The sequence below is a fragment of the Kogia breviceps genome, chromosome 3, assembly GCF_026419965.1.
Source record: "Kogia breviceps isolate mKogBre1 chromosome 3, mKogBre1 haplotype 1, whole genome shotgun sequence".
In the NCBI taxonomy this organism is placed as follows: Eukaryota; Metazoa; Chordata; class Mammalia; order Artiodactyla; family Physeteridae; genus Kogia; species Kogia breviceps.
Genome location: NC_081312.1, coordinates 153,035,102 through 153,055,482, shown reverse-complemented (window position 1 = coordinate 153,055,482; position 20,381 = coordinate 153,035,102). Strand labels below are relative to the sequence as shown.

Genomic DNA, 20,381 nt, shown 5'->3' with positions numbered 1-20,381 from the left:
CACCCAAATAACGTCACCATAGTTCACAGAAGTGTCTACTCTGTTTGTCATCAGCTAGGATTCACTGCAACTACCTTTAGTCACTCAACTTAAAAAAACTGAATTTCATTATTCGGGCACATTGTTTCTAGATCACGTAAACCATATGCTCAGTAAACCTGGGTTATTGGAATCTCTGACAGCGAATGAACAATTGAATATTTCAAGACATTTTCTAACTTTACCTGGATTCGGCTGAAGATATTCTGTGGCTTTTGAAAGAATTTCTGCAACAGCTTTATTGGTAATGTCTATTTTCTTAAAAAAAGAGAAACACATGAAGATATTGGTAAATGACAAACAATGAATTCTACAGAAAAACAGAGAAATAAATTTGATTAATTTAATATTTATAACACTATTATAATGATTTTAATCCAAATGGACATTTTCAACACTTTTGTCAGAGGTAATATCTTCTTAACTTTTTGATTCTGGGACATCCTTCCAATAATTGCTCCTCCCGATGATGGTGGAGAACACTAACTTCTTATTCAACATTAAAATGAATATTAATGTAATATTTAGGAAACCTGGACAAGTTATTATGCTCCACTAGATTATTAGTTCTGCTTGAAGGTCTCTCAAAACCAAGACTAGACATTTCTGAGCCAAACTTTCCTTATTTGCTGGGTGAACTTGAATTTCTGTACTTGTGTAAGGATGCCATAATAAGGATTCATATAAGAAACTACCTCAGTAAGCCAACAACAAAAGAATCATCATCACTAGTATCAATATTATCACTGAAATACATATTCTTCTGTTCTGTGGGCCAAAGAGGCTAACGACAAAGATTTCCCTGCCAGGTTAAGACTGAATCTTTCCTTCCTCAAAACCATTCCTGGATACTCTGGCTGTTGGTTAACCAGAAAATGAATGTGAGACTATACAATAAAAGTTAACTATGCACTTTCAATAGCTTTACTTTATACCATCAATGGCCCAAAAGAAAATGTTTTAAAGGAAAAGGAGATCCCGCTCATAAGAGCAGCAATTTAAAAATAAGCAATAATGAGGAAGAAATATTATGAGAAATGTACAATACATACTTGAAAAGCCACATTCCTAGATGGGAAAATTCAGTTTTGGAAAGATGTAAATCCTCCCCCAATTAACATGTAAAAGTAATTCAAAGCCTATCACACTTTCAATTTTTTCTTTTTTTTGTTAAAACTAGGTAAATTAATAATAAAGTTAGATTCATACATCACACTACATACAGGATTAAAAATATGGACCTAAAAACAAATTATAAGAGTACTAAACTATGCAGGAGAATATTTTGAAATATTCTGGGGTGGAAAGGATATTCCAGGCATCACAGAAATCCAAGCATCATAGATGAAAAGACCAAAATTCTGATTCCATAAAATTTCAAATGGAACGGTGAAAAGACACAATACACGAAGTTTGATAAAAGTGGTGAACAGAAACTAAAATGCAAAAATTAAAGGGTTAGTATCTATTATACGCCATACTCCCATAAAAAAAAAAAAAAAAAAAAAAGCAACCTGACTAGAAAGAAGGCAATCCACAAAGAGGAGAGATGCAAGTTGCTTATAAACATTTGACAAAATATTCAGGAAAATTATAAATTAAAAGGAGATACTACCGGAGCCTGTGCTCCGCAACGGGAGAGGCCACAACAGTGAGAGGCCCGCATATCGCAAAAAAAAAAAAAAAAAAAGGAGATACTTTCCACTCACCAGACTGACCCCCCAAAAATCTTTTTTAATTGACTAGACCCCATATAAGGTATTATACAGGTGTGGAGTAATAGGCCCTTTCATATACAATAGGAGTGCTAAATGATACGATCTTTTTGAGATCAAGGTGAAGTACCTATTAAAGTACCATCATACTTTAAAGTACATCATACTTCCAGGGGCTTAGCATCTAGAAACATACCAGTAAACTGCACGGAGGTAAAAAGATGTTTCTTAGACCATTTTACATAGTCATTAAAACTGAAAACAACTTAAATTACAATCAATAGGAGATTGACTTGATAAATTGTGAAACATCCAAATAACGAATACTCTTTAATCACAGGGGGAAAATACACAGAAGATCTATAGGTACTGGGAAGACGTCCACTGTGCGTTGCTAAGGAAAAAAGCAAGCTGGGAGTGATGTCTAACACAAAAATCTCATTTTTGTCATTTAAAAATCTATGACCTGTTCAGGGTCAGAAGCCTTCAACGAAGCACTCTCATCCAACCTGAAATTGTATTTGTTCCCCCTTAGCTGAATGTTTAAAGTTGGGGCCCCAGGAAGGTTTAAAAAGACAGTACAGGGCTTCCCTGGTGGCGCAGTGGTTGAGAATCCGCCTGCCGATGCAGGAGACACGGGTTCGTGCCCTGGTCCGGGAAGATCCCACATGCCGCGGAGCAACTAAGCCCGTGAGCCATGGCCGCTGAGCCTGCGCGTCCGGAGCCTGTGCTCCGCAATGAGAGAGGCCACAACAGTGAGAGGCCCGCATACCGCAAAAAAAAAAAAAAAAAAAAAAAAAAAAGACAGTACAGAAATGAAGAAATGAATCAAACCCATATTACTAATACATGTGTGCTAGCTGTGTGTGTGGAAATGTGCTTGTGTGTATGTGTACTTGAACTGGTAACGAGTTTTGTAAACTTTGAACTCTCTTCAGTATGTTCAATTGTTTATGAAGATCTTTGAAATGTTTAAGAAAATTTGATAACTTAATGTTTATATTTTATTAGAGTTACCAGAAATGTAAGTGCATAGGAAAATCCTGTTTTACATTTGATGTTAAGTTTGAGGGATTCCTATGCACTGCATTTGTATTGCAGGAATTTGCATTAAGGGAATTTGCTTAATTATGTAACTAGTTGGTGACAAATGTATAAGGATTTCATCGGTTCAGCTTATGACTTAATGGAAACTAAAGTGAAGCTTAACTAAAAATGATCATCATTTTTATACTGAAATTACTAAATTTATAAATAAAATCCATATGTGCAGTTTAAGGCTTAAGAAGAACTAGGTTTTTTATCATATAATATCATTTGTATGTGGAATCGAGAAAAATGGTACAGATGAACTTATTTGCAAAGCAGAAATAGAGTCATAGATGTAGAGAACAAACTTATGGTTACCAAGGGGGGGAAAGGGGGTGGTGGGATGAACTGGGAGATTGGGACATATATACACTACTATGTATAAAACAGATAGCTAATGAGAACCTGCTGTGTAGCACAGGAAACTCTACTCCGTGCTCTGTTGTGACCTAAATGGGAAGGAAATCCAAAAAAGAGGGGATATATGTATACATATGACTGATTCACTTTGCTGTACAGCAGAAACTAACACAACATTGTAAAGCAACTAGACTCCAATAAAAATTAATTTTAAAAAAAGAAAAAGAAAAAAAACTAGGATTTAGATGTATAACTTTATATAAATCCAATATTAATTAAAACACAACGTAGAGTGGTCATTCCATGTATACAACCCTCTTTGGACATGAAAAGCCACCAGGTATCGAGGAGTCACCTCTGAGGGGTGAGGATGAGAGGAGGTAGAGGCAGGAATACTTTCTACTTAGACTCTTCTATTTCTTTTGGGAAAAAAATGCCAAGAAACAAATGGCCTAAAACGCACAGGCCTTGATGTACACATACTGGTGGTGCTTCCAGGACAGCCCAGGAATCAATACAAGGAATAAACCCTTTACAAATTAAAGAGGATGCCACTAAACGTGTTGGCAAAAATAGGCAATCAATTTGAACGCTGAAAAAAATAACTCACGTAGTTTAAAAACAAAAAAATTAAAAACAAAACCTCCCTTCTGGAATAACTGGGGACATCGCGGGGTGGGTATGTGCGTTCAGGTTAATAAAATGCAATGCAAATATCTCAGCAAACCATCAGGACAAACAAGGGAAAGCAGAGAGGTGAAAATTATTTTTGTAAAGGCTACCTGGTGTGAGGTCATCTTTGTTGGTAGATTAAATCTGGAATTTCCATTTGTGTTGGTACCCTACCCCTGAGGTGCCCAAAACCTGTGCCACTGACACTCCCAGATCTCAGCCCTTGAGTTAGAGAGCTGCTGGCAGCCCTGATTTCTGACACCTGTTTATAATAATCTCTTTTTTTTTTAGTTTAAAGAATCGGGAGATTAGGATTGACATATATACACTAATAGGTATAAAATGGATAACTAATAAGAACCTGCTGTATAAAAAAATAAAGTTCAAAATTAAAAAAAAAAAGAATCCACATCTGTCATTATATCCTTCTTATTCCTAATGTAGTTTATTTGTGTTTTCTCTTTTCCCTCTCTTGCTCACACTTAGTAGAGGTGGTCTTTCAAAAAAAAAGAGTTTGGGGTTTTATTTATTGATTCTACCTTTTTGTTATTATTGTTTTATATTTTATTAATTTCTCATTTATCTGTATTGATTTCTTCCTTCCACCTAGAGTGATTTACTTTGCTGTTATTTCCTAGCTTTTTGACTTGAATGATTTATTCACTCTCTTCCAACATTTATTTTCTATTAAATGCATTGAAGACTTAGCCATATATCACAGGTTTTGACATATAGAGTTCTCATGACTAAGTGATCTTTAATTTTACTTTTCATTCCCTCTTGAAACAAGATTTATTTTTACATGTTCTTCCATTTCCAAACATCCAGAATTTGGCAACTATACCTTCCTTGTAATCCTTGTGTTCTATGATTTTACTTTGAGAAATTTGTTGAGTTATTTTTCCCATAGCCCAATAAATAATTGCTTACTGAAATTGTTTTAAATAAATTTGAAATGAATTCTCAATTTGAGGACTGCAGATATCTATATTATTTACAATCAGTTAATAGTCATATTTTATGAAAATTCTCTATGAGCCTATCTATTATTTAATTATCTGTTATTTTATGAGAAAGGTATGCAAAATCTTCTCCTCTGATTTTTGTCAGTTCTCTATGCATTGACGGCTTTTACCTTCCATATTCAGATGCCATGTTAAATGATGCATAATGGTCCATAACTGTTATAATTTCCTGATAGATTACATGATACATTTTTCTATAATTTTTTAAAACCTTCTTTTTCCTTTTAGTGGCCTCATATTTTACCTAATTCACCTCTTCTAGAAAGTCCTTAAAACTTCTTGACCTATTAAATATTTCCATGCTTTTCACTGCTGTAATAAAACAGATAATAGATTTTCTTTTTGTATTTCTTCTGTCACTCATTCAGGTTTTGGGAGGGAAAGAAAGTAAACAAGAGGGGTCTCAGTCCAACAACTGAAGCTAAAATTATTGAAATGTACTTTTAAACTTAACATCTCAACTGAATCATTTTATTAGTAATAAAGTTACACAAATATCTTTATCAAGAGATTTTTAAAGTAATTTTAGGTATGCCAATGATGTTTAAATGTTCTATGTTTTTCAATCTTCAGAAACTAACTTTTTCCAAAAGCAAAACAAAATAAGTTTTCTATCAAGGCCTTAACATTTCTAGAAAATTAATTGTGCTCACCCAGAAAATAAGAAGCTCCCTGGAGGACAGTGTGGCCAGGTCCAGGGTATCCTGAAGACAGTAAGCCCTACACCCCCAAGGCACAGTCTGGGGACGGACTTCTTTCCCCAGAATCTGCTGAAAGCTCTACTACCTGCTATAGCCTGTATCCTCCATGTTACACCTGAGGAAGGATGCTTTGCTTTCTCTCTGCCCTCTCTCACCTGGGGACTCTAATTATTAAAAATGGGCTATGTTTAAAGGTCCCAAAACAAAGGGGAAAGGACCTGAGGAAGCTGATAATTAGTGATGGTCCCACTTGCCTCCACCTAGACTACTTCACACAGTTGACCAGGAAGCTTGTTCACGGACCGAGACTCTACAGTCTTCCTTTGTCATGTGTTAACAATCACGTCAGTAACATGCTCATTGTATTTTAAAAATGCTTTCATACACGTTAATTTTTCTGCATAATTCTCAAAAAATCCACATGAGGCAAGCAGAGCACACATTATCATCCTTGTGTCACCCGTCAGGAAAGTCTGAAACCAGCTTATCCAAGTTGATTGACATGGCTGGTTCCAGTGAATAAAAATTACTTGTTATGCAGCTGCTGCAACACGTGGGAACAGGGTCAGAGTCTTCCACACATTAAATCAATATTTATATATTCGAAGAGCCTCCTCCCAGTAATACATTTCGACTCTCCAAGATATTAAATCACAATCACTTTGGCCTAAACTGTTTGCCAAGATGGACCATCTTTTGAGCATTCTGACTTTTGTCCACTAGAGGGAACCAGTTAGCCATATTCCCATCTCCCAAGGTCCAGGGTCTTTATTTGGATCTCGAAGCATGAAAGAACTGCCTTTTGGATTCCATAATCCACACCTGAATTCAAATATCCTAGATCCCCACTCTAATATCCTTTACAGTATCAGTATATCTCACATCACAATGAAAGTCAAATTTATAAGATAATTTACATTAAAATGTTCTCTTACCCTTTCCATGTCAAGAAATTCATCATCTAGTTTCGTTCCTTCAACACCACTTATTTTTTCACTAAACAGCTGTGGAAATAAACACAAGTAATAGTACTGTACAATCATTTGTTATCACAGTATTTGACCCAAATTATTACAAACAAAAACAAAAAAACTCAGGTTCAGCTTGTTGGATTTTTTTAAATTAAGTCCTTTAAGAAAATTGTTGGAAGGAGTAACCATAGCTAAGAACATGGGAAGATACACATTCCTCACTCATTCAACAGATATTTATTATGCATCTACTATATGTAAAACACATGGTAGTTGCTCTAGTAGAAACATAAATAAGATTAATCCTGGTCATCCAGAACCCACAGTTCAGCAAAAGAGTTCATACACCAACAGTCAACTAAAATACAAGGGAGAGGGCTTCCCTGGTGGCACAGTGGTTAAGAATCCACCTGCCAATGCAGGGGACACAGGTTCAAGCCCTGGTCCGGGAAGATCCCACATGCTGTGGAGCAGCTAAGCCCCTGTGCCACAGCTACTGAGGCTGCGCTCTAGAGCCCGCAAGCCACAACTACTGAGCCCGCAAGTCACAACTACTGAGCCCACACACCACAGCTACTGAAGCCCATGCTCCTAGAACCCAGGCTCTGCAACAAGAGAAACTACCGCAATGAGAAGCCCGCGCACTGCTACGAAGAGTAGCCCCGGCTCACTGCAACTAAAGAAAGACTCTGCACAGCAACGAAGACCCAACATGGCCAAAAATAAATAAATAAATTTATAAAATACAAGGGAGAAACAATAAGAACAATACAAAATAATAGTACAGAGCACAGATTATTGTAAACATCTTAAGTGATAAGCATTTCCGTGATTCATAGAAAGGATTCTGCGAACCTACAGTGTAAACGGTAAGGGTGGGGATCATCCAGGACTTGTTTCCTAGAAGGCTTGGCATCTGAACTGGCTTTTTAAGGACAAGGGACATTTCACCAGGCAGGACTAAAGGAAGGCCTTCTGGTGTGAAGCAGCATGAAAAAAAGACCCAGTGGCAGAAATTTGTAGGGCAGTTTCTCAACCTTGGCACTCTGATATATTTAGATCAGATAATTCTTTGCTGAGGAGACTGTCATGTGCATTGTAGGATGTTTAACAGCATCCCTGGCCTCTACCTACTAGAAACCAGCAGCACACACAACCCCATTGTGAAAACCAAGAATGTCTCTGGACAGTTGAGAACTACTGGTATAGGACCAAGTGTGCTCAAGAAACAGCAAGAAATTTGGTTTAGCTGTAATGAATGGTACTCAAGGGAGAATGAAGGAAAATAAAAGCTGAAAGGTAGGCAGAGGCCAGACCACACAGATTCTCAAATGCCAAGGTAAAGAATATGATTGAGAAGTCCCTAGAGTTTCTTCATCAAACAATGCAGTTGGAAAACCTTTTAGAAAACCAACTTTGGCTCCAGTATGGGTTGGACTAGAAAACAAGGAGACTGGATGAGCAGTAGAAAATATGTTGAGTCACTTTCTTTAGAAAAGTACACATCTACAGGATTTGTTTACACCTTTAAAATACTTATATAAATATAAAACTCAGTAGTAAAGGGAGGTGGGTACCACCAATTAATGGTAAAAAAATAAAAAACTGTAGGGCTTCCCTGGTGGCGCAGTGGTTAAGAGTCCACCTGCTGATGCAGGGGACATGGGTTCGTGCCCCAGTCTGGGAGGATCCCACATGCCGTGGAGCGGCTGGGCCCATGAGCCATGGCCGCTGAGCCTGCGTGTCCTGAGCCTGTGCTCTGCAACGGGAGAGGCCACAACAGTGAGAGACCCGTGTACCACAAAAACAAAACAAAACTGTAGGTTGTTTTAAATGTTAAGTGTGGTTTTCTGCTACTGCTTAGACTACTACTATCAGACACACAGCATTACTGTTTAATAGGAAGAATATACATGCAGACAATATTTAACTTAAATTTTGGGTGTGAGAGGGAATTACTTGAAGAGAGATGAAAGATTACCAAAAAAAGGCTACAACTCCCCATCTTCCCTGTTTCTATGTCTTTGCCATCCCTCCTAGACAGAGCTGGAGTCTTTCTACCCTAATGAATCGAGCTGGGCATGTGACTTGTTTTGTCCCATAAAAACAAGCCTAGGCTCTACAAGATCTTGTGTACCTTCACTCATTCTCTTGAAACCCTGCTGCCACCATGTGAACAAGACTGAGATAATTTGCTAGGTGGTGAGAGACAAGTGGCCCCATCACCTTCAGTCAGGACAACCAGTTAATTCCCCAAACCAGAGCTCTTTAGTTTGACCTACAGCTGACTGCAGACACTGTGAAAGCACAGCCGATACCAGCTTAATCTGCTGACCCGTGGAAGCATGGGTCATTTACATGGTCATTGTTGTAGACCACTAAATGTTGGAGCACTTTGTTACTCAATAGAAGCTGACAGATACACTAAGACAATAGTTTTCGCTTTCAGGCTCAGTATTGAAGTCAGAGAGGATTATTCTAATGCCTTGATACCAGGGGTAACCTTCAACAAGAACAATTGAGAATCCCATTGCCATACACCAAGCAGCGTTTGAAACAGATATCCATCAATTAAGTCCCCCAGATCTCTTTTTGTTCAGTAGTGAAATCATTTAAAATATTGGTTCTTAACTTTGGAGGTAATATTCTGAAAATTACACAACTACACCCCAGGAAAAATCCTCCACGTTCTGTTGCATGGTAAATTGCAAAAATGGCCATAATGCTTTGCAGTTCCTCCCATCAAGATATGGATTTTATTTCTCCACCCATAACTTGCTTTGGTCAATTGAATAGAATGTAAACAACCCTGTGTGAGTATTGACTTTGGACCTTATAGATACATTATAGCTATAAATAGACTTGGTAGATACTTCTGCTCACTCTCTGAGGTCCACTGTGACCATCTCCATGTGAATAAGCCTGAGCTTGCCTGCTAGAGAATGAAAGACCACTTGGAACAGAGATAGCCATCCCAGCTGAGTCATCCCAGAGCACCAAAACCACAGTTCACCTGGCCACTGACCATCAAGAGGTCAGTGAGCCTGAGCCCAGCTAAGATCAGCCAGATCAACAGACTCACCCAGTAAATCCCAGCTCAAATTGCTGACCTACAGAGTTGTGAACTAAATAAATGGGTTTTGTTTTAAGTCACTATGTTTGGGGGTGGTTTGTTACACAGCAAAACTGACTGATACAATTAGCTGCAATTTCACAGGGCTACTGGAACCACAGAAGCCCATGCATATACCCTTGCTTTAAAATATCCCTTTGAAAAATCCTTCTAGTATTGAGAGTTAGACCTGAAACCTACCGAGCCTGAATCAGTTCTCACTGGTTCAGGTTATACTTGTTCTATTTTTAGAAATCAGAGTGTCTAATAGAAGGAGTGTTCCCACTTTTAAGAACAGAAACTAATGAGATTAATATTTGTTTCTTATTTGGAAGGAGACACCAATATGGGATTTTTTTCAACAGGAGTCATGGTTAAGAGTCATGATCATTCCTCTGTTTTTCCTGAATTCCCCAGTGATGTTCAGCTGTTTTGAAAAGTAAGTATAAATAGATGCATGGTATTAGCTCTTCAGACCACTTGACGATATTTAATTCTTCATCATTCAAGAAATATTGTTGAGCATCTACTATGTGATAGGGAGACATAAAGATGAGAAAGACAGGAGTGATCACTACAGGGCTCCTGACCTCATTCCAGAGTTACAGAAACTGCAGTCCTATTTCTTGTAAGTGTTGGAAGCTATATATAAATACTGAAGCTTCTACTTCTGGTCAAAATGACTAGATAAACTCAACTATGATACATGGCCTATGCTCTCAATACATAGCAATGAAAGATTAAGTATCAAAAGAGAAAACCAAAAAGATAAGCAATGCTTAAGAAGAGAATAAAGTTTTTGTGAGGACAAGAAAAGGAACAGAAACACAATATGGTGAGCGGGGTTGAAGCCTTAGTCTTGCTGAGCTTATTGTCTGCCACAGGCTCTGGCAGCCAGCAGTCTAGTTCCTTTTGGGTAAAAAGGGATCTAAAGTGTTCCATGAGACAAGAACCTGGAATCAAGCTCTGCTCAAAGGCAGGGGATGGGAAGGAAAAGGAGGCTGGAAAAAATATCCAGATGCAAACCACTGTCTGAGGTTAGTATGTTTGGGAATCTGCAGGCTCATGGAGACCGGAGAGCAAAGAACCAATCAAGTTACCACCTCCACCCGCCACCAGCTCTGTGGCTAGATTGAGATATCCCCAATATCACCATAGAACAGAAGCCATCATTCAGCATTTGGGCCTTAGGAAGCAAGGTGAAGGAAATCACAACCACTAGATAGAAGGGTGCAAAAAGTGACAAAAAGACCCCCTCCCCAATTAAAAGTAAGCCTCTAAATCTAAATTCTAAGGCACATGACTCAATACAACACCAAGTAAGATAGCCAACAAAATCACACATCACAACATGAATTTATTCCTGGTGAAAATACTTTTATGAAACAATCTGACAAAGACTTTATATGTTTAGACATTACCAATATGATAAATGAAGGAATAACTTCTATTAATAAAGAGCAAGTAATTACACAAAAGGAGGGGATTCTTAAATAGCTCTACAAAATTAAAACTCTTGGAAATAAAAAAATAGATAGTCATGAAAATGAAAAATTCAAGAGATGATATAAACTCCAGACTGGGCATAATCAGAGAGAGAACTGGTAAACTGGAAAATATTACTAAGGAAACTTATCAAAGAACAAAAAATTTTAAAGGACAAAGAAGTCTTACTTTTTTAATATGAAATGTCAATGAATATGGAGCATAAGTGAGATGCTCCAAGATATACCTGATAGGCATTCCAGAAAAAATGACATCATATGAGAGAATCAATATTTTGATTTAATAGCTCTTTTTTTCCTACAATTAAAGGAAGATATGAGTCTAAAGTTTGAAAGTACACTCAAGTGCTAAGCAAGATAAATAATAACTCATACCTAGACACATCAAGATCTCAAGAATAAAAATTTCTAAAACTACCACAGGGGGAAAAACAAACAACCAACCAAAGCAACAATAAAAATGACAGATTTCTCTCTGGCAAGAATAGATGCCAGGATACAATGGAGGTAAAGCCTCAAAGTGCTGAGAAGAAATAAGTGAAAATCTAGAATTTTATGTCTCCCTAAACTGTTGTTTAATAAAGAGAACAAAATAAAGATATATACAGACTATCCCTGTCACTAATAAAAGTAATGCTAAAATACTTCATCAAGGAAATAAAAACTGAACCAAAATGGAAAGTGTGGATCACAAGAAACAATGGTGAGAACAGGAATTGAAAAACTATCATGGTAAATGTAACTATTGATTAAAAAACAAACAAGCAAAAGGTAAATTTAAATCCTTAAGCAATAATAACATAAGGAGTGGGAAGGGTGTTCAGTGGATTTTTTTTTTTTTTTTTCGGTATGCGTACCTCTCACTGTTGTGGCCTCTCCCGTTGTGAAGCATAGGCTCCGAATGCGCAGGCTCAGCGGCCATGGCTCACGGGGCCCAGCCGCTCTGCGGCATGTAGGATCTTCCTGGAGCAGGGCACGAACCCGTGTCCCCTGCATTGGCAGGCGGACTCTCAACCACTGCGCCACCAGGGAAGCCCCAGGGAAGCCCCAGTGGATATTTTGGACAGGCTAAGGTTTGTCTGTGTTCAGGAGGAGGTGGGAAATGGGCATAATTGTAACATTGTTTTAATAATGTATGAGAAGTATCTGCTTTATATAATTAATGGTAACTACAAAAAGCACAAAACAATAATATACATATAATACTATGTGGGTTATAACATAGTATTCATACCAGCACATTTGGAAAATCAGTGTTTTCCAATCCAAAAGAAAACAAAGGCAAAGGATATGGAGGGGAACATAAAAGATGACAAGTGGAAACTACAAAATAAGACAGTAATCAGTAGTCCAAATAAATTAGTAATCAATATCTATGTAAGTCAATTCAATTCAACCCATGAAAGGATAATTAATAGAGTAGATTTTTAAAATCCAGCTATATAAAGTTTTTAAGAGACACACCTAAAACACAATGCACAGAAAGAGTGAAAATAGATAAATTATACATACTAGGAAAATACTAATCAAAATAAACCCGGTCAACACTAATATCAAACAAAAAAGACTTTAAGGCAAAGCATTAATAAGGATAGAGACTTAACCTAATAATAAAAGGAACAATCCACCAAAATTCTGTTATAATATAATCCACCTAACAGCATAACTTCTGAAAAAAAAAAAAAGTAAAGCAAAAACTGAAAGAAATAACTGAAACTAACAAATCCACAATCATTATGGGGATGTTCACACAACTCTATCAGAAAACTGACAGATTAAAAAAGAAAATATACTTGGAAGGGATATAGATGTTTTGAATGGTCAAATTAATAACCCTAATCAAATATGCACGAATACATATATCCCTCCGGTCAATAAACAGACAATGTATAGTCTTTGCAAGTATAGACAGAACATGAGAAACACCGATCATTTACTAGGTCACAAATCAGTCAGTACCACAAAGAACATATTTTTAACCATAATGCATTTAAATTAGAAATCTACAATATAAATAACTATGTAGGTAAAAAATTTTAGAATTCAGTCCTAAATTACAATGAGTTTAAAAGGAAATCCTAAGAGGAATTAGCAAAATAATAATAATAACAATAAAAATATTATATGTCAAAACCTGTGAGATGCAGCAAAAGCAGTGTTTAGAAAGCAGTGTATTACCTTAAATTCATTTTTAATAAAAACCACCTCAGTGTTTCAAACTGACACATATCAGTCAATCTAATTCAACAAATATCTGAAAGTCTACCAACTAGGTCAATATGCTAGAGATACAAAGATCAATCAATCTACATTCCAGCCACTTACAGGCCCATTGAGAAGCAAAAGTAAATGGCCACAACACAATGAGATGCAGATAATAGAGATGCAGAATTTGCTGTCCAAACCCAGATGCAAGAAAACAAATTAAATGGATGAAAAGATACCAAGAAATTTCCAGAAATTAGCCTAGAAGAATATATGGAGTGCACCAAGGAGACTAGAGAAGAAGTGGCATTTCTGGCAGAGAGAATAGCATAGGCAAAGGCATACCTTATTAAAAAAATATATATGTATATGGGCTTCCCTGGTGGCGCAGTCGTTAAGAATCTGCCTGCCAATGCAAGGGACACGGATTTGAGCCCTGGTCTGGGAAGATCCACATGCCGCGGAGCAACTAAGCCCATGCACCACACTACTGAGCCGGTGCTCTAGAGCCAGTGAGCCACAAGTACTGATCCCATATGCCACAAGTACTGAAGCCCGCGTGCCTAGAGCTCGGGCTCTGCAATGAGAAGACACTGCAATGAGAAGCCCACACACCGCAAGGAAGAGTAGCCCCCTCTCGCTGCAACTAGAGAAAGCCCGCACACAGCAACGAAGACCCAAAGCAGCCAAAAATAAATTAATTTAAAAATGTATATATATATATATGTGAAGGCACTTTGGAAACAGCATAACAATGCAGTAAAGATAATGAACATGGAAATCAGACCCCAAATGAAAATGAACATACAAGCATATAGGCAGAGGTCAGATTATGAGGCTGAATTTAATCCTGTGGGCAATGGATTTTTAAGCAGGTGAGTGATATGATTGGGTCTGCATTTCAGGAATATAATTTGAATGGTCCATGGGAGAATGCACTGCAGAGGAACCAGAAGGTGGACAAGGAGATCCACTGGGAGATAAGAAGGGACACACACAAGATGAAGAGGTAGACGGGGGAATAGTGTCCAAATTTCACTCTAAAACTCTCCTATCTTCTTCAACTTTAAACACAAGTTGCCCTCACCTATTCAGCTTCTCCATGTCCAAACATTGCCTCTGACCTGGGCTTACTAGATGGAAGTTGTGAATCTAGTCTAATAGCTAAGGGAATGTGTCTCATGTGGTCTTCCCCTGGTGAGAAAGAGGATTATGCTGCACATTAGACCTATCCCAGGATTGCGTGTTGCTATAATCAGAGATAAATCTTCATTCACCATCTACTTCTTGGTAGGCTCCAATTTGTCAATAATGGGAAAATAAAAACAATTTTCCAAGACTACAATCAAGCAGTGATGTAAAAGAAATTTATTTGGGGGACATGAAGCTTTTGCATTTGGCTTTTCATCTAGATGTGCTGGTGTTTTAGTGGTAAATGTTAACACAGCCTTGGCCTTATTCTTGTGCAAAAAAAATCTGTTTTCAAAGAAACCTTGGCTTCTCTACCTTCTACCCTTTTATGAAGCAAGAAAGTAAACAGCAAGAAAGCCAGAATCTAGGAGAAAATGTAAAAAAGCAAATTTTATACCTCAGCATTTTAGAACGTGCTCTAGAACAGTATTTTCCAATATGTGTGCCACAAAACACTAGCTGCACAGGATATGAATAAAGGTCAGACAAAAGAACAGCTCCTTTACCATATAAGTTTGGAAACATGGGGATAAACAAAATTAAGCAGATTTCTTTACTAAAACACTTTTCGGAGACTTTAAAATGTAAATGGGCATTGCAGATTTCCAAGGGGGTGCATATAAGATAGAGCATTTCCCACCCTTATGTGGTCATGGGAGATGTCTCATACGAGGAAAAATCTCAGTGAAGATTTTGAGAAGCCCTGAACCAAAAATTTCACCTTCTCTACTAGCTCCTGTTTTTTTTTTTTCTTTCCACCACTTAGTAGCTATGCTCTACTCTTATCAGCTTGGAAAATATGGCAATACTCAAGTATAAATATAAATAATTAAGGAGACTTGTAAGTTGTTAACATTAGGAGATGAGCACAGGTATTTGTGAGCTCTCTGTACTAGTTTTGCAACTTTTCTGTAAGTCTAAAATTATTTCAAAATATAAAATTTTTTTAAATCTCTGAAGGCTTCAGAGAGCAACCAAGGCAATCAGGAGCTGAGGGGCCAAAATCATAAAGAAGGGAAATGCACCGAGAAGAGCCATACATTCACAGCTGCTTTTCCCCTTTGGGGAAATTCCTGTCTTGCAACACACAATGTAAAAAATCTGAACAGGGCTTCCCTGGTGGCGCAGTGGTTGAGAGTCCGCCTGCCGATGCAGGGGATACGGGTTCGTGCCCCAGTCCGGGAAGATCCCACATGACGCGGAGCGGCTGGGCCCATGAGCCATGGCCGCTGCGTCTGCGTGTCCGGAGCCTGTGCTCCGCAACGGGAGAGGCCACAGCAGTGAGAGGCCCACGTACCGCAAAAAAAAAAAGAAAGAAAGAAGTCTGAACAGAAAGCATCAGCCTAGAACCTGCAGCAGTCTCACTGGGCTGGGGAGAGGAAAATTGAAGTGTGCTGTAACCTAGGAAACCAAGATAGAAGAGGCCAAAATTCTAGGAAAATAAGGAAACATAAAGAAGTAAACCAGACAGGCTCTGTGCAATTTCCTCTCAAGGCTTTTGATAATTCTTAAGCTGTGTATGCACAAAGCAAGATGCTAAGCTACCAATACAAAGAGGCTGCTAGAAGGCTAAAGATCTAAGCGGAGATTTCTGCATTATCACAGTGATCAAGAGACAAAATTAGAGTTCAGGATGCCCAATAACGAGGAACCTCAGTAAATGGGTTTTTGGTTCAAATCCTGAAGGCCTAAGGCCCAGGACTAACTGCAAGGTAGAAAGAGACATGCCCTCACAAAGCCTGATAAGTAAACTTGAATCATTACAATCCCTGTTTGCATCAAGATTCTTGAACTTTACCCTCATTATGTGCCAGAATAAAATTTCTCTCTGGAGGAAATCTTCACATATAGTATCTGCCATTAAAATAAAAAATCATCTAGCATGCCACAAGACCGAACCAAACAACTGAAAATTAAGAAAAAATCCAATAGGCAATCCCAACACTGACATCAAAACTATCTTTAAGATAGCTATGATTAATAAACCCACAGCTAACATCATACTCAGTTGTCAAAAAAAGAAAGCTATCCCTCTAAATTAGGAACAAGACAAGGATGCCCACTCTCCCCACTCTTATTCAACATGGTATTGAAGGCCTAACCAGAGCAATTAGGCAAAGAAAAGAAATAAAAGCCATCCATATTGGAAAGGAAGAAGTAAAACTGTCACAATTTGCAGATGGCACAATTTTATATATAGAAAACCCTAAAGATTTCACTTAAAAACTATTAGGGGCTTCCCTGGTGGCATAGTGGTTGAGAATCTGCCTGCCAATGCAGGGGATATGGGTCAAGCCCTGGTCTGGGAAGATCCCACATGCCGCGGAGCAACTGGGCCCATGAGCCACAACTACTGAGCCTGCGCGTCTGGAGCCTGTGCTCCGAACAAGAGAGCCTGTGACAGTGAGAGGCCCGCGCACCACGATGAAGAGTGGCCCCCGCTTGCCACAACTAGAGAAAGCCCTCGCACAGAAACAAAGACCCAACACAGCCAAATAAATAAATAAATTTATTTTAAAAAGCTCAACTCTCTTCAAAAAAAAAAACTATTAGAAATAATAAACACAGTAAAGTTGCAGGGTATATTATTAACATAAAAAAGACTGTTGCATTTCTATACACTAACCACAAGCCAACAGAAAAAGAAATTAAGAAAACAATCCCAGGGGACCTTCAAGATAGCGGAGGAGTAAGATGTGGAGATCACCTTCCTCCCCACAAATACATCAAAAATACATCCACATGTGGAACAACTCCTACAGAACACCTACTGAATGCTGGCAGAAGACCTCAGACTTCCCAAAAGTCAAGAAAATCCCCATATACCTTGGTAGGGCAAAAGAGAAAAGAAAAAACATAGACAAAAGAATAGGGACAGGATCTGTACCTCTGGGAGGGAGCTGTGAAGGAGGAAAAGTTTCCACACACTAGGAAGCCCCTTCATTGGCGGCGATGGTGGGTGGGTGAGGGGGAAGCTTTAGAGCCATGGAGGAGAGCTCAGCAAAAGGGGTGCCAAGGGCAAAGCGGAGAGATTCCCGCACAGAGGATCGGTGCTAGCCAGCACTCACCAGCCTGAGAAGCTTGTCTGCTCACCTGCTGGGGCGGGTGGGGGCTGGGAGCTGAGGGTCTGGCTTCGGAGGACTGGGGTGGGCTGCGTGAACACAGCCTGAGGGAGCTAGTGCCCCACAGCTAGCGGGAGGGAGTACAAGAAGAAGTCTGGACCTGCCGAAGAGGCAAGAGACCATTGTTTTGGGGTGCATGAGGAGAGGGGATTCCTTCCCCGTCTGCCCACAGAAGGCAGAGCACTGCCTAAACGAGCTCCAGAGACGGGCGGAGGCTGAGGCTATCAGCTTAGACCCAAGAGATGGGCATGAAACGCTAACACTGCTGCTGCAGCCACCAAGAATCCTGTGTGCAACCATGAGTCACTATCCACACTCCCCACCAGAAGAAGCCTGTGCGGCACGCCACTGCCAGGGTCCTGTGATCCAGGGACAACTTCCCCGGGAGAATACATGGGGTGCCTCAGGCTGTTGCAACATCACAGCGGCCTCTACCACCACAGGCTCACTGCGCATTCCAATTATGACTATCGTACCCATCCCTCCCCACAGCCTGAGTGAGCCAGAGCCCCCTAATCAGCCACTGCTTTAACCACCTCCAGTCTGGGCGGGAACAGAACCTGAGGGAGACCTACACGCAGAGGTGGGGCCAAAACCAAAGCTAAACCCCAGGAGCTGTGCGAACAAAGAAGAGAAAGAGAAATCTCTCCCAGCAGCCTCACGAGCAGCGGATTAAATCTCTACAATCAACTTGATGTACCCTGCATCTGTGAAATACCTGCATAGACAATGAATAGTCCCAAAATTGAGGCAGTGAACTTTGGGAGCAACTGTAGACTTGGGGTTTGCTGTCTGTGACTGATTTGTTTCTGATATTTATGTTTATCTTAGTTTAGTTTTTAGTGCTTGTTATCATTGGTGGATTTGTTTACTGGTTTGGTTGCTCTCTTTTTTATTTATATTTTTTTATGTTAATTTTTTTCTTTCGTTTTTTCTCCCTTTTTTTCTGAGCTGTGTGGCTGACAGGGTCTTGGTGCTCCGGCCTGATGTCAGGCCTGAGCCTCTGAGGTGGGAGAGCTGAGTTCAGGACACTGGACCACCAAGACCTCCCAGCCCCACGTAATAGCAATAGGCTAGAGCTCTTCCAGATATCTCTGTCTCAACACTAAGACCCAGCTCCACCCAACGGCCTGCAGGCTCCAGTGCTGGACGCCCCATGCCAAACAACCAGTAAGACAGGAACACAACATCACCCATTAGCAAAGAGGCTGTCTAAAATTATACTAAGTTCACAGACACCCCAAAATACACCATTGGATGCAGCCCTGCCCACCAGCCCCACCCACCAGAACACAGGCACCAGTCCCCTCCACCAGGAAGCCTACAAAAGCCACTGAACCAACCTTACCCACTGGGGACAGATACCAAAAACAATAGGAACTATGAACCTGCAGCCTAAGAAGTGGAGCCCCCAAACACAGTAAGTTAAGCAAAATGAGAAGACAGAGAAATTCACAGCAGATGAAGGAGCAAGGTAAAAAGTCACCAGACTAAACAAATGAAGAGGAAATAGGCAGTCTACCTGAAAAAGAATTCAGAGTAATGATAGTAAAGATGATCCAAAATCTTGGAAATACAATGGAGAAAACAGAAGAAACATTTAACAAGGACCTTATAGAACTATAGAGCAAACAAACAATGATGAATAATCCAACAAATGAAATTTAAAATTCTCTAGACGGAATCAGTAGCAGAATAACTGAGGCACAAGAACAGACAAGTGACCTGGAAGATAAGAGTGGAAATAACTACTGCAGAGCAGAGTAAAAAAAAAGAATGAAAATAACTGAGGACAGTCTCGGAGACCCATGGGACAACATTAAACACACCAACATTTGAATTATAGGTGTCTCAAAAGAAGAAGAGAAAAAGAAAGGGTCTGAAAAAATATTTGAAGAGACTACAGTTGAAAAGTTGCCTATCATGGGAAAGGAAATAGTCAATCAAGTCCAGGAAGCACAGAGAGTCCCATACAGGATAAATCCAAGGAGAAACATGCCAAGACACATATTAATCAAACTATCAAAAATTAAATACAAAGAAAAAATATTTAAAGCAGCAAGGGAAAAGCAACAAATAACATATGAGGGAATCCCCATAAGGTTAACAGCAATTTTTCAGCAGAAACTCTGCAAGCCAGAAGGGAGTGGCAGGACATACTTAAAGTGATGAAGGGGAAAAAGCTACAACCAAGATTACTTTACCTGGCAAGGATCTCATTCAGATTTGATGGAGAAATTAAAACCTTAACAGACAAGCAAAAGTTAAGAGAATTCAGCACCACCAAACCAGCTTTACAACAAATGCTAAAGGAACTTCTCTAGGCAGGAAACACAAGAGAAGGAAAAGACCTACAATAACAAACCCAAACAATTAAGAAAATGGGAATAGGAAGATACATATCGATAACTACCTTAAATGTAAATGGATTAAATGCTCCAACCAAAAAACACAGGCTTGCTGAATGGATACAAAAATAAGAGTCATATATATGCTGTCTACAAGAGACCCACTTCAGATCTAGGGACACATACAGACTGAAAGTGAGGGGAAGGAAACAGGTATTCCATGCAAATGGAAATCAAAAGAAAGCTGGAGTAGCAATTCTCATATCAGACAAAACAGACTTTAAAGTAAAGACTATTACAGGAGACAAAGAAGGACACTACATAAT

At 39.1% G+C, this 20,381-nt stretch overlaps 1 protein-coding gene across 4 annotated transcripts in view; it reads right to left on the bottom strand.

Moving 5' to 3' along the window:
• The window catches only part of SH3GL3 (SH3 domain containing GRB2 like 3, endophilin A3), a 164,947-nt gene that overhangs the window by 66,811 nt on the left and 77,755 nt on the right, over nt 1-20,381 (bottom strand). For all 4 annotated transcript variants that reach the window (XM_067030028.1, XM_067030029.1, XM_059056024.2 and 1 more), the window contains exons 2-3: nt 6,537-6,605; nt 225-297 (exon numbers count right to left, since the gene is read on the bottom strand). In XM_067030028.1, coding sequence (XP_066886129.1) covers nt 225-297; nt 6,537-6,605 — 142 coding nt within the window. The remainder of the gene's footprint in view (nt 1-224; nt 298-6,536; nt 6,606-20,381) is intronic.